The 23,344-nt window shown below is 37.9% G+C and overlaps 1 protein-coding gene and 1 pseudogene across 3 annotated transcripts in view; one reads left to right on the top strand and one right to left on the bottom strand.

Moving 5' to 3' along the window:
- Positions 1–23,344, bottom strand: part of FCHO2 (FCH and mu domain containing endocytic adaptor 2) — a 129,355-nt gene that overhangs the window by 49,076 nt on the left and 56,935 nt on the right. For all 3 annotated transcript variants that reach the window (XM_054555094.1, XM_054555095.1, NM_001132756.1), the window contains 2 exon segments: positions 6,404–6,448; positions 3,932–4,004 (listed from right to left, as the gene is read on the bottom strand). In XM_054555094.1, coding sequence (XP_054411069.1) covers positions 3,932–4,004; positions 6,404–6,448 — 118 coding nt within the window.
- Positions 19,833–20,415, top strand: LOC112133451 (calcineurin B homologous protein 1-like; annotated as a pseudogene).

Below are 23,344 nucleotides of genomic sequence, written 5' to 3'. Positions count from 1 at the left end.
AAATCAAACCACGAAGATTAAAACATACCAAATTATTTTAAAATTCAAAAACGGCATTCTTATACCCATACCACCTGACAAAATAAAAAACAAACAGCTTACGAGTATTCCTTTTTTTCTATCAGCTTACATTATGCTTTAAGAGCTTATAAATATTCAAAAACCTATTTTGAAAAGTAATTCTTTTCCATGAATATACTCACACATCAAGAAAGCTGTCAGTCCTACAAGGCTTTCTAATGGCTTTTCATTCAAGTAAAGCAAGTTAAAAAAATGTCCTTAAAGAAGAAAGTTTGACTTTAAAAAAAAGTCAGTATTAAGTAGCAAGTAGTCTGAAAACCTAAAACTACTGGAAAAAATATAATTTTTAAACACTTCAGTTTCATCTGATGTACTTTCCATAACTTAGTAGATACAAAAGTCAAAGCTAGTTTTTTCCAAATATACTGAGTAGACTTCCAGTTGGATAACTTTCTTATGTAATGTAATATGTAGTTGAGAACTGAAATTCTATCATTTAACTGATAAACAAGTATTGAATTTGCATATACACTAGTGAAAAGTATTATTTAAAATGTAAAACTAAAACATAAAGAAGACCTAAATATGTACAACTAAGGCCAGTGAGGTCATTAAAAATGAGGTTAGAAGAATTTCCATGTATGCGCTCTAAAATAAATTCACAAACAAAAATTAAGAGCACAGACTTAAAAGGTTTTTGGACCTTTGACTTGTGACAGTTAATGCACACAAAGCAGGCTGAGCATCCCTAATCCAAAAATCTGAAATCCAAAGTGCTCCAAAATCTGAGAGTTTTTGAACACTAACAGGATGCTCAAACAAAATGTTCATTGGAACATTCTGGCTTTGGGATTTTTGGCTTAGGAATGTTCAACTGGATGTATTCTGCAAATATTTCAAAATCCAAAAAAATATGAAATCCAAAACACTTCTGGTCTCAAGTATTTCAAACGATACGCGATGTGTGTCAAAATCTTATACAAACAGATAAACGCCATTTATCCAAATACTAGGCAAACACCAGAAGAATCTACAACATTGAAGAATTTTCTTAAAGGAAAATAGGATAAAACAGACTGAAAAAATTAAAAAGGAGGAAGATGACTACATTGCTCTTAATCCAAAATGAAGTACCAAAGGGACAGGGTAAATGCAAACCCCAGGTGACTTTCTTTCTTCTTCTTCTTTTTTTCTCTGACACAGAGTCTCACTCTGTCACCCAGGCTAGATAGAGTTCAGTGGCATCATCTCGGCTCACTGCAACTTCGGCCTTCCAGGTTCAAGCAATTCTCCAGCCTCAGCCTCTCAAGTAGCTGGGATTACAGGTGTGTACCACCACACCTGGCTAATTTTTGTATTTTTAGTAGAGATAGGGTTTCACAATGTTGGCCAGGCTGGTCTTGAACTCCTGACCTCAAGTAATCCACCCTCCTCGGCCTCCCAAAATGCTGGGTTTACAGGCATGAGCCACCGGGCCTAGCCCCCCAGGTGACTTTTTATCCACTTAAAAGTCATTTAAAATTGCACATTTTGAAATGCAGCGTCCTTACTGGTAGATGAGAAACATTATATTTTTCTAAACTTATGCATACTCTGAAGAAATGTTCCAGAAAAGGCATAATAATAATAATCCAATCCTTCTAGAGAATCAAATTAATCAAGATGTTAGAACATTTCTACTTTCTTCTTTTTTTAAAAAAGATGCAGTTTGAACATAAAAAGAAGTGTTAAAGTTCCAAAGAGTTTATTCTCTGGCTTTAAGCCAAAACACTCCAGTTATCGGGGTAAAGTACTTATCTGTTTGCCTTCACAGTGGGCTGTATGACACCTGCAGATGAAGCTCCAGGAAGAGGAAGCTCTGAAAAGGGCCTGTCTCCCACAATTACTAGCATCTCAAAAGCCTTCAGGCTATGAAGAGGCATGCCAAGAGCCTCTGGCATTTCAGGCAAAGTGAATTCTAACATTTTTCCTGCCAAGAAGTTTGAAAGAAGGTGATGATGGTACAGTGTTATTAAGCACTGGCTTTCTGCTCTAGTATTGCCATTGGTTAAAAAACAAAAACAAAAAACCACCCTAAGTGGCTTAATATCATATTGGGAAATTGTTGATAAGGAAAACTGTTTTAAAAACCTGGTTAAAAAATACTATAAGCTCCCTACATGAACAGTAATGAAACCCATACATTGTAAAAATAATTTAAGGCCATGATTCTTTACAATATAGCCACTAACAGATGAACTAGATATATTTTAAACACTTACTTACTAATCAATTGATCAGATTTCAATATGTATTGCTAATATTATAAAAATAGATTAGGTTTCAGCCCCTTAAAAAATATACCCTTCATAAATGCTCAAGAAAGACATTTGCAGAAGATTTGATAACTACAGATATAGATGACTTTACAATTGGTCTTGATTTGTTAACCAAATACTACTTGAGAGAGGGGAAGAGACAGTCATTTAAAATGAAAGAAATTCTAGGAAACTCAAATAGAAATATAACTAGGTAGAAAGCAAGAATACCCAAAGCACAAACTGTTCTCTTATGTTAAAAATATGAGTGCCCATCAAATATTAAATCTCATGAGAATTCCATTGATTATGCTAGGGAAGCGGGGTTTTTAAACTAATTTTCAGTCAATGTTGGTGGGTCAACAAATCACTCAAGACTTTTGATCGGTGTCTCTTCAATCTAAATGCACTGAGTAATCATGGAAAGAAGGATTCCTTTAATTCTAGTTTGTCTCTGAATAATCACGGCTCAAAGATTCTTAACCCCAGGTATACATTAGGAATCAAAGGGGCTGCTTAAAACAAAAAACAGCAAAAACTATGTTGAGGTTTCATGCTGAGAGAATCTAATTGATCTGAGGTGGGACCTGGCATAGGTATATTTATTTTAATTTCCCAGGTAGTTCTAATGTGTAGCCAAAGTAAAAAACAAACAAACAAAAATTTTAGTTAGCTAAACTCAATTTCTTACATGTTTATTATATATTCTTTGTATATTAATTTTTTATTTTTAAAAGAAGGTAAATCAGGCCGGGCGCGGTGGCTCAGGCCTGTAATCCCAGCACTTTGGGAAGCTGAGGTGGGTGATTCACCTGAGGTCAGGAGTTTGCGACCAGCCTGGCCTATATGGTGAAACCCTGCCTCTACCAAAAATACAAAAAATTAGCCAGATGTGGTGATGGGCACCGTAATTCCAGCTACTTGGGAGGCTGAGGCAGGAGGAGAATCGCTTGAACCTGGGAGGTGGAGAATGCAGTGAGCCAAGATCGTGCCATTGCACTCCAGCCTGGGCAACAACAGTGAAACTCCATCTCAAAAAAAAAAAAAAAAAAAAAAAAAAAAAAGAAGGTAAATCAGACTTATAAGTGGACCAAATATTCCATCTAAAAATGATGACCAGTATAAATGGTAAAATGTTAGGGCTTTTCTCTCCCCTATTTAATATTTTCCATCAATGTATGTATAGGTATCACCACGTGCCTATACACTTAGAACTGTCTAGAAGGATTTTCATCAAATAGTTGACCAGAGATTTTCTCTTAGGCATTAAGACTTTGATGAATTTTTAGTTTTATTTGCACTTTTAATTTTTTAAAATATGCATTTATCATTTTATAAAAATAAGGATATTTCAAAAATTTCCATTTCTAGACATTAAAGCTTTTGTCCATAATGTCTTAACATTTTTAAATAATTAGTAAGTTAATACTTCTATCTAAAACCAGAGGAATTGGCAAATGTATTTATTAATATTTAGAAAGGCTTGTTTTTCACACCTTACACATATACTTTTGAGTTATTTCCCAAATACTTTTTTCTTTCCAAATTCAAAAGTCTTATTCTTAATCACTTACAAAAACAAAAAGGATTTTGACAATATTTAAAATACTTACACAGATTCTGCATCTTTTTCCTTTTTAATGATTCCTGGCAAAGCAAAGGTCTTTCTTTTCCTTGGTTTTATACCTTTAAAATAAACATATATTGTTACAGAAACATAAACGTTCCTGATAAACATATTAAACTTATGAATACATCTTGCATCCTCACACATAATTTGCTCAAAACTGCTGATGCTAAATGTGGATGACAGAAATAAAGTTATCAACCACTCAACCCTATTGGTTAGACTTATCTTATGTTAATAAAACATACTCTATTGTTTATCAAAAGATCATAGAACATTTACTTGACAGATAAAATTTTCTTTTCTTTTCCTAAGCCTCCCTTAAGTCACCTTACACATAATAAGCATATGGAGATAACTTAAATCTTCAAAGAAAGTACATTATTCATTATACTAAATTTTGTTATAAACGTCAAATAATGTTATAAAGGTCAAATCATGTTTGCTTTTTAGAGGGCCACAAAATATAAATGTATTGTTTTAGATAAAAAGATGATACAGCAGACCCATTAGAAGTACAATATGGGGCCAGGTGCAGTGATGCATGCCTATAATCCCAGCACTTTGGAAGGCCAAAGCGGACAGATCACTTGAACGCAGAAGTTCAAGACCAGCCTAGGCAACATGGTGAAACCCTGTCTCTACAAAAAAATACAAAAGATTAGCTGGGTGTGGTGGTGCATGCCTGTGGTCCTAGCTACTCGGGAGGCTGGGGTGAGAGGATTGCTTGAGTCCAGGAGATGGAGGCTGCAGTGAGCTGTGATCACACCACTGCACTCCACCCTGAGTGACGAAGTGAGACCCTACCTCAAAAATTAAAAAGAAAAAAACAGAAACAGAAAAAAACAAAAAAACAAAAAAAGAAGTAAGTTTACAATATGGCATTCTTGTGTCCATAATGTTGTCCCTAATACAAACAATGCTATAAATGGATTCTACCATAACTGAGGAGTAAAAATTATCTTTGATTTTCCTAATAAGGCATCCTCTTCTTTCATGACAAATTATTTTTAAAGGCCAGTCATGCTATTAACTTTGATAGAATTCAGCACTTAAGGCCTGGTGTGGTGGATCTCGCCTATAATCCCAGCACTTTGGGAGGCCGACGTGGGCGGATCACCTAAGGTCAGGAGTTTGAGACCAGCCTGGCCAACATGGTGAAACCCCGTTTCTACTAAAAACACACAAAAAATTAGCCGGGCATAGTGGCGCACACCTGTAATCCCGGCTACTTGGGAGGCTAAGGGAGGAGAATCATCCGAACCAGAAGGCGGAGATTGCAGTGAGCCGAGATCATGCCACTGCACTCCAGCCTGGGTGACAGAGCAAGACCCCGTCTCAAAAAACAGAATTCAGCACTTAAAACTTAGGTGTTTACTCTTTGAGAATTGAGCAGTAGAGACTGGGTGCAGTGGCTCATGCCTGTAATCCTAGCACTTTGGAGGCTAAGGTGGATGGATCACTTGAGCTCAGGAGTTCAAGACCAGCCTAGCCAACATGGTGAAACCCTTTCTCTAAAAAAAATACAAAAGTTAGCTGGGCATGATGGCATATACCTGTAGTCCCAGCTAATTTTGAGGCTGAGGTGGGAGGATCGCTTGGATCTGGGAGGTCAAGGCTGCAGTGAGCAGAGATCGTACCACTGTACTCCAGCCTGGGAAACAAAGTGAGACCCTGTCTCCCAAAAAATAAAAACAGAAGAGAGCAGTAGAGACCTTAGGTTTAAGCTAGCCCTCATCGTACAGATGAGGAAATTCAAGAAGGGTTTTTGTTGTTGTTTTTGAGACAGGGTCTCACTCTGTCACCCAAGCTGGAGTGCAGTGGTACAATCATAGCTTACCACAGGCTCCTCCTCCCAGGCTCCAGCAATCCTTCTACCTCAGCCTTCCCAGTAGCTGGGACTATAGGTGCACACCACCACACCCGCTAATTTTAAAAGTTTTTTTGTACAGATGGGGTCTCAGCACGTTTCCCAGGCTGGTCTCAAACTCCTGGACTCAAGTAATCCTCCTGCCTCAGCCTCCCAAAGTGCTGAGATTACAAGCATGAGCCACTGTGCCCAGCCAAATGATGGTAACATTAATTAATGAAATGTTACCCACTGTACAATTAGCACTATACATTACAGAGATGAGTTTCATATTCCTGACATTAGAAGGCTTAAACATGGATGTCAATGAAGAAAACTATTTCAATGTATATTTAAAAACAAATGCATGTTATACTCAATCTTTAAAAATATATAATCTAACACACTAATATTATTTTGGGAAAATCTGTTATTTATTAAGCAGCAAGTAGCATCTGCAGGCCTTCAAACTAATTTCAGATTTTTATAGCATTCCATTCCATAGGTATGCTGACACCTAGGGATAGCAGTCCCTCCTTATTTGTTCAATGAACAGAAGATACTAGCTAGCTGCCATGTGCATTAACATATTATAACTAATCAACTCACCTTCAACTGCACTAGCAGTGTCACACTCTTCAAATTCAATGAGGCCTGGAAAAAAAAAAATTGAAAAACTTCCAATAGAAAAAAACTATCAGGTAAATTTTAAAACTTTTTTTTTACATTTTAAATTTTTTATTCTACTTTTAATTGACAACGCATCTTTTTAATTGTTCTGAAATAGTTCTAGTTGTTACCTAATAGTTAATTCAAATATCAGCAATAAATTTTAAAAATCAAATAATTCTAACAGTGAAAAATAACTGAGACTAGCCCATTATGATCACAATAATTTACTGAAAACCAATTATATGTGATGCCACAAAACCAGAGACACAAGAATATGCAGTTTCTGCTTTCAAGAAGCTGGCAGTACTGTTAATGAGAGGAAACAAGCATGGTAAAGGTGGTTGCTAAATCCTCGGTGGTGTTCATGGGAAGAACAGGGCTACCAAGATAGTAACTACTACTAGAACATAAGCTTGGGACCTCATCTGTCCTGTTCATCACTGTATCTTCAATGCTTAAAAAATGCCAGGTAAATAATAAGTTGGGTAAATAAGTAAATATTTATTGAATGAATAAATGAACTAATTACAGACTAGTTAAGTGGTGACCTTGGGATTATAATCCAGATCTCTCTAACTGTATAGCAGGTCAAGGAATGTGAACTACAGCTTACAGGAAATAGGAAGAGTTTTCACGTCAGATCATACACATCCACCCACAAAGCGATCTTCAAGGACAATAAATTTAGCACTGCTATGAGAGACAGATTGTAGAAGAGGAGGATGATAAAGTGGAAATCATTAGAAAACAATTAAAATAGTCTTGAAATGATTGACTGCTCAGACTAGCCTTAAATGCCATAAAATATGGCATACTTCATATACGTGAAATATCAAATTATTTGGCAGTAGAGAAAGTAGCAAAACATGAATTACTCTCCTAATGAAATATCCCAAAATGCTAAATATGAGACTAAAAAATTATCTCCCACTAAGCTGTCATTTAGTCCTTTTTATATATAAATTCATGAAAGTCTAGCATTTTTTGTGAAATAATTTTTAATTAATGGTAACTGTATAAAGTTATAACTGTATAAAGTTATAACTGTATAAACAAGTCATATAGTATAACTTGCTACATGAAAAAATTTTAAAATAGAGTTTGAAATAGAGAGTAGATGATAGAGGATTTTGTTACTGGTTCTTCTGAGACATGAAGCTTAACTATGTACAAATTCATGATCAGCATTATTATTGATCATTCCATTATAAAAGAAAGCCACTGATTAACAAGAAAGATTTCTCTACAAATAGGGGGATCTAAAAATATTGTCTTAATGTCCCTCTCCATCCCCCTAAACCTAAGATTTATTTCTGTGTGGTTCTAGTTTCCATTCAAATAAAATAAATTAACATTTACTAATAAGCAGAATAAAACAGTCATAGAAGTGAGTTGATAAACAAGGTCCTAATCAATTATTAGTATGTTCCTTACTAGTACATTCTTCTAAATATGAACAAAGACTAAAAAAAAGTTTATCACTTCCATCCACAAAAGCCTTAAAGAGTCAGAAAATGACACAATTAAAAATTTAAGGACTTTATTCAAACCCATTCTGCAAATCTGGAAGCTGAGAAATCATTTAATAAAAGGGTACTGAGCTTGTTCTTAGAATCCCTTAGAGGCCTATCGTAACAATTTACAATGAGATGAGGGCAGGCTGAAAAATCAATAAGGGTAAAGAAACTGAGATGTGAAAATTAGTAACTTTTCACTTAGTATAAAAATTATGAATAACAAATCTCTACCTAAATTACCAAGAGCTTATTATATATTATTGGCTTTTCCAAGTACTAATAAAGCTTGAGAAAATATAATCGTCTGTTGAGACGAGAAAGGGTTTACTAAAAAAAGGCAATCAGGTATGTCGTTAGTCAAAAATTCTCCTACAGCTACACATCCACATAACTTCTACCCATTAACTATTTACAGAATCTCTAATGCTCAGGCCACACGCTTACTCTAGAGAGTAGAAAAAAGTAAATACCATGAAAACAAAACACCAATGCCAAATTGCCTTGTTTACAAATACTAAATATATATTATCTAGAAGGACTTTTACATCATCATCTTAGCAAATATGGTACATACAGAAAAAAAGATTTGTAAAATCTTTGGATGACTTCACACATGTGAAAATAGTAAAGACATCCCTTAACTCTATAAAATCAGTCCCTTTAAACAAAATTCTCCTTTTTGTTCTCACGAAACTCTTTTCCTATAGTAAACATATCTTGATTTCTCTTATCTTTTCTAAACAGCCTCTTAAAATCCATTTGAAATAGAAAAATGTCCAAAAAAAAAGAAAAAACATTTTGAAATATAAGATGCCAAATCACTTCAAATAAAAAAAAATACTAAAAATTTTAAATTGAGTACCATCCACACAAACTTTTCTATTAAAGATAGAAATAATGATTTCTGGCATAATAAAACTAAATACTACCTTTTTTAAAAAACCATTAAATCATGCATGAACAAGACTTTCTTTTACAAATGGCATATGCTCCACATGCTGCTTCACATGGCAAGGCTTTGCGTGCCTGGCTCAGCGCCAGTTGACAACTCAGCTGGATATCAATGCACATTCTGACCCCCCTTGTAGCATGTCACTTCTGAACTGTTTCACAAGTGGAAAGTTTATTCAGCATCTCTTTCAAATGCAGTCCACTGCCCATCATTCTGCTATTTAATCATAAGACAAGTTATTTTTTTTGACAGTACTAAAGCCAGAGTGAGAGTCTTAATGAATAGTTTGCTACAACTGGAATTTCAACTGTTTTAGACTCAATTAATTCTTTTGTCAAAATAAATAACTGCTCTTAGCACTTAAATTTTATATTGGGTCACAAGGGCAATTTAGTTTGTATAAAAGCAAATAAAACCATTTTGGCTCTGTCTCCTGATGCTCTTTTACACATTATTTTAAAACACCACTATGAGTTCAATTAAACTCACAGAACAGAAGAACAACTCTAAGAGGTCAATGATTCAAAGCAAAACAATTCTTAAATATGATGCTTTAATCATCAGGTAGGAATAAATAAATGCTGTAAAAAAGCTATCAACCTAAAGAATCCATTCAAACCTAATTTGGATTAAAACTTTGAAAAGATGTTACAAGAAGAAAAGCAACTTACTTAACGGTAATCTTTGATCACCACAAATGTTTTGTGGACTGAGGAAGAGTATAAAATATGTGAAATATTTAATTAATAATCCCTGTTGCTTCGGAATCAATCCTAAACCTCAGGCCATCAACAGGACAAGTTTTTAACATTAGTTAAAAACTGCCCTCAAAACTCAAATAGTAAGTCTGGGCTATTCAAATCAAGCATATTTCTGCTTCTAATCAGAGCTAAACACAAACACTCTCAGACATACACTAAAAGTTTAATAAAAGGAATGATGATAATGAAGGGGTGTGTGCATGAGCAAGGAGAGAGTTGTGACTCATAACAATGGAAATCAATGACTACATTTTCAAGCTTGCTCCTGGGCCTGTGGAATGCAACATAGTCACATTCCCAGATGCCTGGGATGATGGGCCAGGCAAGCTAACACAAAAAAGAGAATCACACTCCAGTTTGTGGTGATATGCACAGGGTATAGAGGCTCAAATTCTAATTTTGATACTCTTTTTGAACTAGATGCTCTTTTTGAACCTAGGTTGTATCATTTATAAAAGGTAAATGATAAAAAATATAGCATTTGCTTTCTCTCTCTCTCCACAGAGCCTTATACAATTTTTTTCTTTTGCTAAGCTATTTGACAGTTGCAGACATCAATGACACTTCACTTCAGGAGTATGTGTTTTAACAAAGGACTTGCTGAATCAATTTCCTCAATTCAGTGGTTCCAAACCTCATGAGAGACTCCTGGCGCAATGCTTCTAAACTATATTATGTATGAGAATCACCTGGAGAACTTGTTAAACCACAGACTACTGGGCTCCACTCCCACAGTGTTCTATTCAGAAGGTCTACGGTGGAGCTCAAATTTTTGCATTTTTAACAAATTCCCAGGTGATGCCACTGGTCCTGGAATCACATTTTGAGAAATACAGTCCTAGTAGACTCTGTGGCCACTGCTAGATATTTAATTAGTCTAGACAGTGCTTCCAATTATACTGTGCATACAAAGCCCAAAGCATCTTGGGATCTTATTAAAATACAGATTCTGATTCAGTAGGGCTGGGATAGGATTTGAGATTCTCCATTTACAACAAGCATTCATGTAGCGTGATACCATAGGTTCTCAACAATGGCTACAAGTTACAATCAGCTGAGGAGTTTTAAAATATAGTGGTACTCACCCTGGACCAATGAAATCAATTTCTTGGCTGGGCATGGTGGCTCACGCCTGTAATCCCAGCACTGTGAAAGGCCGAGGCAGGCGGATCACCTGAGGTCAGGAGTCCAACGCCAGCCTGGCCAACATGGTGAAAACCCATCTTTACTAAAAATACAAAAATTAGCTGGGCATGGTGGAGGACCCCTGTAATCCCAGCTACTTGGGAGGCTGAGGCAGCACAATCACTTGAACCCAGGAGGTGGAGGTTGCAGTGAGCCAAGATCATGTCACTGCACTCCAGCTTGGGTGACAGGGCAAGACTCTGTCTCAAAAAAAAAAAAACAAAAAGAAAGAAAGAAAGAAAAGAAAAGAAATCAATTTCTGTACATAAAAAAAGAAAAATGCAAAGAAAAAAATCTCCAAAAATAATTCTTCTATGTACCTGATACGGTTTGGATGTCTGTACCCTCCAAATCGCATGTGGAAATGTTGATTCCCACATGGGAGGTGGGGCCTAATGGGAGATGACTGGATCATGCAGGAGGATCTTTCATGAATGGCTTAGCATCATCCCCTTGGTAATAAGTGGGTTCTCGCTAAGTTATTTCACACAAGATCTGGTTGTTGAGGAGTGTCTGGGACCTCCCCCATCTCTCTCATGTTCTCACTATTGCCATGTGACATGCTGGCTCTCTGTTGCCTTCCACTATGATTTTAAGTTTCCTAAGGTCTCACCAGAAGCACATGCCAGCACCATGCTTCCTATAAAGCCTGCAGAACCATGCGCCAAGTTAAATATCTTTTCTTTATAAATGACCTAGCCTCAGGTATTTCTTTATAGCGACACTAGAATGGACGAATACAGTACCCAAGGCTTGAAAACTATGAGGAAAATTTAGAAAGTCTTAAATCAAAGAAATAGGTTTTTAACCACAGATTTCAGTCACTGTGAAACATTCCAAAATTTTATCTAGTTCTCCAAACACAGAATCTTAGTACTGAAATATAATCTCCTCTTACATCCACATTTTGACAGTGTCCCCACACTCATAAGGTTGAGTCATGTTTTCATCTTCCATGATTCTGATAAAACCTTTGTTTCTACTTTCAATTATAGTACTTATGTCTATAAGCATTCTCCATGTTAGTCGCAACCATATCCTTTCAGTCACTCACGCCAAAACCCTTAAAATGATTCTTCCCAACTCCTTTTTAAACAGATTTGCTGAGGTATAATTAACACATGAAAAACTACATCTACTTAAATTGTACAGTTTAATGAATTTTGACATGTGTAACATTTGTGAGTCTACTACCACAGGATAACATATAAAATTATACCTCATGCTCCTTTGTAACCCATTCCATCCTTCCCAAGGCAACCACTGATCTGCTCTCTGTCACTATAAATTAGTGTACGTTTTCTAGAAAGTTATATAAATAGAATCATATAGTATGGGCTGGGCACGGTGGCTCCACCTGTAATTCCAGCACTTTGGGAGGCTGAGGCGGGTGGATCACGAGGTCAGGAGTTTGAGACCAGCCCGGCCAATAAGGCGAAACCATCTCCACTAAAAATACAAAAACTAACTGGGCATAGTGGTGCGTGCCTGTAGTTCCAGCTGCTTGGGAGGCTGAAGCGGGAGAATCACTTGAACCTGGGAGGTGGAGGTTGCAGTGAGCCAAGATCGCGCCACTGCACTCCGGTCTGGGTGACAGAGCGAGACTGTCTCAAAAAAAAAAAAAGAATCATATAATACGTATTCTTATTTTGGTCTGGCTTCTTTCACTCAGCAAAATTACTTTGAGATTCATCCATGTAATTGCATGTATCGGTAGTTTATTAAGTTTTATTGTTGAGTAGTACTTCACTGCATGGAAATACTACAATTTGTTTATCCGTTCATCTGTTAATGGACATTTGGGTTGTTTACAGTTTGGAGCTACTACAAATAAAACTGCCATGAACATTCATATGGAAGTCTTTGCACATATATTTCCTTTTCTCTTGGGTAAATGCCTAGGGGTAGAACAACTGGATCATATGGTAAGTGTATGCTTAAATTTCTAAGAAGCTGACAAGGTATTTTCCAGAGTGGTTGCACCATTTTTTATTTTCACCAGCAGTCTTTGTGAGTTTCAGTTCTTCCACATCCTTGATAGCATTTGGTATACTCAGTCTTTTTTTCTTTTTCCCAGATGGAGTCTCGCCCTGTCACCCAGGCTGGAGTGCTGTGGTACAATCTCACCTCACAGCAACCTCTCTGCCTCCTGGGCTCAAGCCATACTCCCCGCTCAGCCTCCCAAGTAGCTAAGACTACAGGTGCACAACACCATGCCTAATTTTTGTATTTTTTTGTAGATATGGAGTTTCATTATGTTGCCCAGGGTGGTCTCGAATTCCTGGGCTCAAGGAATCCACACATCTTGGCCTCCCAAAGTGCTGGGATTACAGGTGTGAACCAGCATGCCTGGCTGGTATAGTCAGCTTTTTAAATTTTTATCACTCTCATAAGTGTCTACTGCTATTTTTATTGTGGTTTTAATCTGTATTTCCCTAATTATTAATGGGGTATCTTTTCATGTGCTTACTTGACATTCATAGATATATATATTTTTAGGAAGTGTCCAAATCTTTTGGTCACCTTTTGTATTAACATGTATACAAAATTTTGAAATAAATTTTAAATTCTTTATTCAAACATTTATTTTTATCTGTATGGATTAATGGCTATTTATTTCATTCTTTGGGTTATGATCTAATATATTCATTACTTACTACTTGCTCAAGTAATTCCAGCTTTGGCCATTGGGAACTCTTTTCAGGTTATCAACTGTGTCCTTCTAAACTACAAAACTTCAACTAAAGGAAATAGAAAAATTTTTTAAAATCTTTGTGACCTTGGATTAGACAAAGATTTCTTGTATTTGACACAAAAGCATAACACATAAAAAACCAAAATTTGGTAAATTGCACTTCATCAAAATTAACTTTTGCTCTTCAAAAACATCGGGAAAAAAAAAAAAAGAACAAGCCACAGACTGGGAGAAAATAGTCACTATATGTGTATATATATATATATATGGAAACCTGCTGAATTTTTATGAATTATAAATAGCATAAAGTAAAATTACCAAAATGACTGTAAAATAGAAAACATTGAAAATATGGATTTTACTCTCTTTTAGCAACTGAATTACCTGAGAGTGGTTAGGGTTACAAGGGCAATGTCAATGGAATATAAAAAGATACCCAAAATTAGAAAACACCTGTTTATTCATGATCCTTTCAGACCACAGGTGCCTTAATATTCAAAGCATCCTCTTACAGTGACTCAAATTCCAGAGGAACCAGCCATTACTACACTAAAAAAAAAAAAAACAATGACAGGCCAGGTGCAGTGGTTCACGCCTGTAATCCCAGCACTTTGGGAGGCTGAGGCAGGTGGCTGCTTCAGGCCAAGAGTTCGAGATCAGCCTAGCCAACATGGTGAAACTATGTCTCTACTAAGAATACAAAAATTAGCCAGGCATGGTGATGCACGCCTGTAAACCAGCTGCTTGGGAGGCTGAGGCATGAGAATTGCTTGAACCCGGGAGGTGGAGGTTGCAGTGAGCCTGAGATCGTGCCACTGCACTCCAGACTGGGCAACAGAATGAGACTCTGTCTCTAAAAAAGCAAAACAAACAAAAAGGCAATGACAAAAAGTGTCAGTACATATAATAAGTAATATAACATTATCGTAACGAGTAATAAAAAAATTTGTAATGCTCTCAGTTTGACTTACATAAAAGAACTGAAAACATAAACTGACAGGTTGTATCTTTCAATAGATAACTGACTAAAAATAACATTGGCGTCATTTTGCAGCATCAGAGAAATAGGTTAATTTATGTATACAATTTTTTTTTTGAGATGGAATCTTGCTCTTGTCGTCCAGGCTGGAGTGCAATGATGCAATCTCAGCTCACTGCAACCTCCGCCTCCCAGGTTCAAGCAATTCTCCTGCCTCAGCCTCCCGAGTAGCTGAGATTACAGGTGCCCACCACCACACCCAGCTAATTTTTGTATTTTTAGTAGAGACAGGGTTTCACCATGTTGGCCAGGCTGGTCTCAAACTCCTGACCTCAGGCGTTCCAGGTGATCCACCCACCTTGGCCTCCCAAAGTCCTGGGATTACAGGTGTGAGCCACTGCACTCGGCCTCTTTTCTTCTTAAATTACCCTGGATTATTACAACAGTCATGCAGTGGTCTCTCTACCTCGATCCTTGCCTTCTTCTGCAGGCGTTCTCAATGGAGTAGTTAGAGTTCAGTTGCCTCGGCCTCGGAAAGTGCTGGGATTATAGGCGTGAGCCACCGCGTCCAGCTATGTATACAAATTTTTAAAAGAATTGGATCTTTTGTTTTCTTTTAAAGATCTCTATCCCACAGAACTAAAGCTAGTTTAGGGTGGAACTCATCCACCAGAGGGGGTCCTTACAAAAGAGGAGAAATAAAATGTTAACAGAAATCAATAGTATAAAACGATTGAAGGTTAGAATATACTTTACAAAACAAAATCCTTTAAGTTCATAAATTCCACACAATCACATGCAAAATTTTGTCTGTTATTTTTCTAGGAAGCACAAGTTTTGTTATTGCAGTGAGTCACTAAACTCATTTGTTCAGGTGCCCATAAACTGATCAAAAACATATGAAAGAGGCCAGGCACAGTGGCTCACACCTATAATCACAGCACTTTGGGAGGCCAAGGTGGGCGGATTACCTGAGGTCAGGAGTTTGAGATTAGCCCGGCCAACATGGTGAAATCCCATCTCTACTAAAAATACAAAAATTAGCCAGGCATGGTGGTGGGTGCCTGTAATCCCAGCTATTAGGGAGGATGAGGCAAGAGAATTGCTTGAACCCGGGAGGCAGAGGTTGCAGTGAGCCGAGATCACGCCACTGCACTCCAGCCTGGGCAACAAGAGCAAAACTCCATCTCAAAAAAAAAAAATTAGCTGGGTGTGGTGGTGGGCCGCATCAATCCCAGCTACTCGGAAGGCTGAGGCAGGAGAATCGCTTGAACCCGGGAGGCAGAGACTGCAGTGAGCTGAGATTGTGCCATTGCACTCCAGCCTGGGCAACAAGTGTGAAACTCCGTCTCAAAAAAGAAAAAAACAAACAAACAAAAACATATGAAAGAGCTGCAATTAGTCACCCATAGCAACTCAACCAGGGAAATAATATTTATCCCTTCCACTCCACCCCACACCAGTTAGTTTGTTCTAGGACTGTTTAAAAGTCCTAGTTCTATGACTCTTTTTGGGGTCCTGAAACAGCCGCCTAATTCTGGGTTTAGTGACTCTACGAAAGCCCATGTCATCACCGTTCTTGGCTTTCCTATTACCTCCTACCATCTAGCTGTAAGTATTTTCTACATGACTTCGTATATCTTAAGGCCAGTAAAATTAAATTTATAATGAAACTACATTAGTGGCTACTTAATCATGAGAACTGTATCATTTTTGAAAACAATATTTATTAATAAACGTTAGATTATCTCATGTAAATCTCACAACAGCCCCATGAGGCAGTTACTATTATTATCCCCACTTTACAGATGAGGGCACTGAGGTTTAAAAGTCTTACTGCTAAGCCGGGCGCGGTGGCTCACACCTGTAATCCCAGCACTTTGGGAAGCCGAGGTGGGTGGATCATGAGGTCAGGATTTCGAGACCAGCCTGGCTAATATGATGAAACCCCGTCTCTACTAAAAATATAAAAATTAGCCAGGTGTGGTGGTGGGTACCTGTAGTCCCAGCTACTCGGGAGGCTGAGGCAGGAGAATAGCTTGAACCCAGGAGGCGGAGGTTCAGTGAGCCGAGATCGTGCCACTGCACTCCAGCCTGGGTGACAGAGCAAGACTCTGCCTCCAAAAAAAATAAAAAATAAAAAATAAAAAGTCTCACTGCTAGTAAAGAGCAGGTCACAAACCACTGCACTACACCACAGACAAGAAAATAAACATAAGCCAGGCACAGTGGCTCACACCTGTAATCCCAGCACTTCAGGAGGCTGAGACAGAAGGATTGCTTCAGTCCAGGAGTTCAAGACCAGCCTGAGCAACATAGTAAGATTCTGTCTCCACTAAAAATTTTTAAAAATTAGTGGGGTGTACTGGCATATGCCTGTGGTCCCAGCTACTCGGGAAGCTCAGGTGGGAAGATCGCTTGAGCCTGGGAGGTTGAAGCTACAGTGAGCTATGATTGCATCACTGCATTCTAGCCTAGGTGACAGAGCAAGACCATGTCTCGAAAAAAAAAAAAAGAAAAGAAAAAAGAAACATGATCTAAATGTCCAGAATTCAAAAAGAATCAAGCAGTGAGCTTAAAGGTAATTCCTAATATACAGTTATTACCTAACCAACAGAAAGGAATAATAACTGTATATTTGTTGAGTTCTTCATAGAGAATGAATGAGTAGGTTGACAAGTAGGACATTATGATGAATAAGGGTTCAGCAATCCCCATATGTTGAGTTAACAAAATTTCTAAGAACTGACAAAACTTTAATTCACCTGCAAGTCTATATTAAAGGAAATTAGTGGCATATATTTGATAAGTTCCAACATATTTCTGTGTGTTAAATAAATGTGTTTGGACTACATTACTTTTTTTTTTTTTTGAGATGGAGTTTCGCTCTTGTTGCCCAGGCTGGAGTGCAATGGCGCTATCTCAGCTTACTGCAACCTCTGCCTCCCGGGTTCAAGCAATTCTCCTGCCTCAGCCTCCCAAGTAGCTGGGATTACAGGTATACATCACCACTCCCAGCTAATTTTTATATTTAGTAGAGATGGAGTTTCACTATGTTGGTCAGGCTGGTCTTGAACTCCTGACCTCAGGTGATACACCTGCCTCAGCCTCCCAAAGTGCTGGGATTACAGGCATGAGCCACTATGCCCAGCCTTGGACTACATTACTCTTAAGGCCCCCTTATGCAATAAAACTCCATGATTATTAGACAAACCGAATTATGTAACTTTTATCTTCTAGTTTTATCTAATTATAAATTCCTGCCTCTTAAACTGTTATTTCTAATTATTTAAACATTAATAACATGATTAAATCCTACACCTGAAATACATATACAACCTACTGTAGTTCTAAATTGTTATATTTTGGGGTTTGGTATCTTTGTCCTGTGATTCTACAATGTACTACAGTAGTAATTTTTGTCTGTTCAAAAGACATTTCCATTATCCCTTTCAGAATACAAATCCTGCTCCTCCATGATCTGGGCATGTGACCTATGCTGACCAATTATAATATCCTACTACCCTAAACACAGAGATTTATTCAAAGATAAGCATGTGACAAAAGCAGAACCTTTCCTGAAATTAATATGCTGACACTACAAAAAAAAAAAAGTTCTACTAGGGTTCTAAACAGAATGGATATAGGCTTGGACTGTTGATGTCTTCCTTCCCAACTATGAGGAAAAAGTCTACAGTAGGAACTTAATAAACTGAAGCCAAGTAAAGACAAGCAAAAATGAGAGAAAAGAGTGAACCAAAGTCCTGATGAAATCCATGTGGACCTTGAATCTATTCCAGCCTTCCAGGTTAAAATAGCCAATGCATGGGATTTTTGCTTAAGCTTGTTTATATGGCTTTCTGACATTTGCTAACAAAAAGTCTCTATTGAACTAAGCTGGAGATGACAGGTTTCAACATGAGTACCAACACTCAATATTGGCAGTGACTGCCTACAGCACTGACATGAGAGAGACTGAGGTCTCCTCCGGGGAAGAATGCAATGATCTAGCAATGGTATTTGCCATGAATAAGACAGCACATGCCACATACTTGTCAGCCTTTGGCTGAGCAGTGTCTTAGGAAACGACACTGGCATATAAAAGCAAAAAGCAGTAAAAAGAGCCCAGGAAGCCAAAGCAGAGTGGGAAAAGTTGCTTCAGGGAAGAGAAAAAAAGTCACAAAAAAATGGCTAATCAAAATAAAATTGGCTTGATTCAGAACACATTTTAATGTTCCAATTATTTTCTAGTGTAATACTTTAAGAAAAACACTGATCCACTTCAAGCTCATTCTCTGTATTCTTTCTTTTTGCTTAAATATACTCTGGATCATTTGTGACCCAGGGAAAAAAGGTTATCGTTCATCAGTTTAGGTTCACATTTAAGGTCAAGTCCCCCTGGTTTAAAGGCATTCTTAAAATTAAAATTTATGTCAACATATCTACACTTAGTTCTATTCTAATTTTTCCAAAGCATGTGACTTGATTTCTGATCCAGGATCAAAAATCCCAGAACTGAATCCCAGTTCTGCCATGTACTAGCTTAGACAAATCTCTCAACATTACCTCTGAACATTTCCCTCATCTGTAAAATAAGAATAATAGTACATACTTCAAAAAGTTGCTGAAAATCAAAGTGTGCCTACCAAGTGGTTGGTATGGTACATGGCACAGAGTAAGAGCTCACTAAACATTAACCATAATGATTTAGCATTCACTTAAAAAATTTTCTAATAGCCACTCCATTCCAACCTTCTTAACACCCTAATCTTGCCATTAAATGCCCATTCGTTCATTCATTTAACAAAAATATATACTGCTTACAAATAGAGAAAACAGATGAATCAAATACAGAACTTTTTCACAAGTACAAACTATTAAGATTTAATGGTAGACAGCAACAAGGCAAGAAAGAAATATATAAGTTCTCTGGCACTTTTGATGGAGAAAGATATTATTAAAGATAATAACCGGGCTCTTTAAAGAGTTCATTCATTCAACACATAAATGTAAAGATGTGGTGTAGGAAAGTAGTGGAATACAGCATTTTCTAGAGTAAGGATTAAGGACAACTAAAGTACTAAAGGAAAAAAGGAAGCATGTATGGGAAACAGCAAGCAGTTCAGGCTGGCCTCAGTGAAGGTACTTGAATAGGAGTAAAAGAAAGTTAAGACTGCCCTCTCCCTTCTTGACCCCTAGCCTTTCTCCCACTCCCTCCTTCCCTCCTGTCGCCATCGCTTCTGGCACCGCTGCACCCGTAGGAGCTCCCCAGTGGTGATGGGTTCTCAGCCCTCCATGTTACTGTGGGATGAAGACCTCGAGGAGGTCAAGAAGATCAGCTTTTCCCACAGTCAAATCACTTGCTCTACAGCCGGTTCACCAGCCTGGACAAATGAGAGACGGCACTCTCAGCCACGAAGATTTCCTGAGGATTCCAGAACTTGTCATCAACCCACTGGAGGACTGAATCATCAATGCCTTCTTTCCAGAGGGAGAGGACCAGGTAAACTTCCGTGGATTCATGTGAACTTTGGCTCATTTCCACCCCATTGAGGATAATGAAAAGAGCAAAGATGTGAATGGACCCGAACCACTCAACAGCCAAAGCAACAAACTGCAGTTTGCTTTTCGACTATATAATTTCGATAAAGATGATAAGCTCTCCCGTGGTGAACTGATACAGGTGCTACGCTTAATGGTCAGAGTAAATATCTCAGATGAGCAGCTTGGCTGCATCGCAGACAGGACCATTCAAGAGGCTGATCAGGATGGGGACAGTGCCATATATTTCACAGAATTTGTTAAGGTTTTGGAGAAGGTAGATGTAGAACAGAAAATGAGCATCTAATTTCTTCACTAAAGGACAGAGACCAAACTGTTCCTTGCGGTCTAGTATTTAATAACTGGAACTTGAAAGTCCTCCTTCCACCAACCCCACCTCCACCCCATCATTCCCCTTCTTCCAAAGTACTACCGCTGTTGCATGACAACCTCAAATATGTTCTGTCAACACAAACCTGCCTTTGATGTATAAACAGAGCATTACAGAATGGTACACCCAGTCTATTTCTGTTCAGTATCCATTCACTAGTTCTTCATTTATAAATATCTTCTTCCCCATTCTGCTGCTGAATGCCACATATCCATACAGTCTGAGAAAGTGAGAGAGGGAATCATGCCAAGAACAAGCCAGCAAAGCTCTTTCACCAGATGTAGACTGTAGCCCTACTGCCTTCCCTCTAGCAAGTCTGCCACCATGCTTCTTCATCCTTTTCATATGTCCTTTGCTTCCTACTTCTGTGTCATCCAACATACTGTTCGCTTAGTCTGGCAGTCTTTCTGCTTTTCAGTAAGCCTCAAAATCTAATCTGTTCCACTTGGCACTGCTATGCCCTATGTATTCCTGACTTGGCACGACAGTTCAGGGGTCTGGCAGTTTTTATTTACCTTCATTATTAAATGGGCCTCTGGGATGTTGCCTGTCCAGGAGCTTTTTGGTAACCAACACTTCTCTGAGAAGTATGAAACCATCCTCTGCATTCTACTCTGTCATCAAAGGGCTGCTGGGTGGAGATACCCATCTTGAAAGGTGGCCTTGGTGAGAGGTGTGGAGTCAAGTCTTCTGGGTTGCTTGTCCACATCACTCTACCTCTGGCCTCTGATTCTCAACTTTGTACCTACATGGCTCCTCTTGTTAGTGCAGTGTTGACTGTTCAAAAAATAGCAATATGCCTATGGGTTTGCCTAGTTTGGGGACACCGTTACCACCAGAATGGCTGCTCTGACAATATGCCTTGGGACTTTCTCATGGCTTTTTATCAAGGCAGCCGGGCACCCTATAAAGCCTCACGCATTCACACCTTTGCAGCATGGTTTATGCCTTAGTGTTACGTGCACTGGAATGTTTTTCACTTCACATTTCCAAGTAGAAAGATTAGTGTTAACTTATCCCAGTCCAAAACATTTAAAGATTGTTTCCTCAGTGTCTTGAAGTTTTGCACAAAATTCTTTTTTTTTTTTTAAGATGGAGTCTCACTCTTGTCACCCAGGCTAGAGTGCAGTGGCACAATCTTGGCTCACTGCAACCTCCGCCTCCAGGTTCAAGCAATTCTCCTGCCTCAGCCTCCCAAGTAGCTGGGATTACAGATGTGCACCACCACACCTGGCTTATTTTTGTATTTTTAGTAGAGAGAGGGTTTCACCATGTTGGCCAGGTTGGTCTTGAACTCCTGACCTCAGGTGATCCTCCTGCCTCAGCGTCCCAAAGTGCTTGGATTACAGGTGTGAACCACCATGCTCAGTCACAAAATTCTTTATGAATTTTACACTTGGCAAATGTTAATGATGGAAGCCATAGTCAGCTCCTAATACATGTCCAAAGCATTGACTATTGTATCATTAGCTGCCTAGTTACATTAGCTTCCTAGCTCCTTGTATAGACCAGTGCTAATCCCTTAAAAATGAGGTCTGGCACTAGTAGCACAACCTAAGGTGGCATTACAGGTCTTCAAACAAGCCACAGCAACTTTTCTGCCAAAGTCAGCTTAGTTTAGACTTCAGTGAATCAAGCTATTGCCATCCTAATGTATATCTCTATGAGTCTGTTTATCCAAACATCTGCCCTTGGCTGACTTTCTCTGATTCACTGCTTTCGTGCTTGTTTCCTTGCTTTGGAAAACTATTGAAGATGTGTACATAATTATTTAGGAAGGGGATTGCTAAAAAAAAAATACCACTGCAAAATGATGGAAAAGGGTGGAGAACAGGGAAGTAGCTGGGCTGGATGGCTCAAATATAAATGAATGGGAAAACTCTTCATGAAGTATCAGTCAGACTTTGTGATCAAGTGAAAACAGAAGAATGTCTGACACTGATCTATAGAGAGTTACTTCAGAGGCTCCTTGATTTGTATATTTAAAGTTCCTAAGGTTATAGCTTTCCCCTCTTTTGACTGTATAGCAAACTGTTTTAATCCACAGTTGTGCCTTATTATTTCATTAAAATATATCAATAAATACTTGTGGTTGAAACAAAAAAAAAGAAAGAAAGTTAAGAGTAAAGTCTGGTCAGCTCGAGATCCTTAAAGGCTCTGAAACCAAGTCCAGAATCCCACTTTCATCCTGTCAATATTGAAAATTTAAAGATTTGTAAGTGGTACAATTATAAGTTCATAACTGTATAGGCAAAAGATGAGTGTGCTATAACATGTAAAGTAGATTAGAGAAGAAACGTCTGCTGTACCAGTATGAAATCTGCAAATTAATTAGGCAGCTAGAGAAAACATGAAAAGAAAGTCTGAAGGGAAAAATACTAATACAATTGAATCAGTAAGATTAAAAAATTAATGAAATTTGGGAAGAAAAAATTAAAGATGATTTAGGTTTCAAGCCTTAGGTCCATGAACTGCTCTGAGGAAATACGGTTCCCAAACTTCACAGATCACTTACCCATTTTCTGGAATGCCATATCATATTTTAACTTCTTTAATGCACTGAATTATTTTTACTTACGGAGTAAAACATGTATCTTGCAAGAACATGATATAGTAACTAATAAATAGATTAAAGAAATCTGGAGGACTGTAAGTATGCTGAGCAGGGAAGGGAATGGGCTACTTATTACATTTGATACATCATAACATGCCAATTAAAAGTAGAATTTGAACTTCTGTAATCATTTTTTCATAAAAATAGGAGCCAGGATTCCTATATCCATTTGTTCACTGGTATATCCCCAAATTTCTAGAATGGGGTCTGGTATACTGTTAGAACTCAATAAATATATTTGTT

This window comes from Pongo abelii, chromosome 4 (genome assembly GCF_028885655.2).
Source record: "Pongo abelii isolate AG06213 chromosome 4, NHGRI_mPonAbe1-v2.0_pri, whole genome shotgun sequence".
NCBI classification, from domain to species: Eukaryota; Metazoa; Chordata; class Mammalia; order Primates; family Hominidae; genus Pongo; species Pongo abelii.
This window is presented reverse-complemented; position numbering and strand designations above follow the sequence as displayed.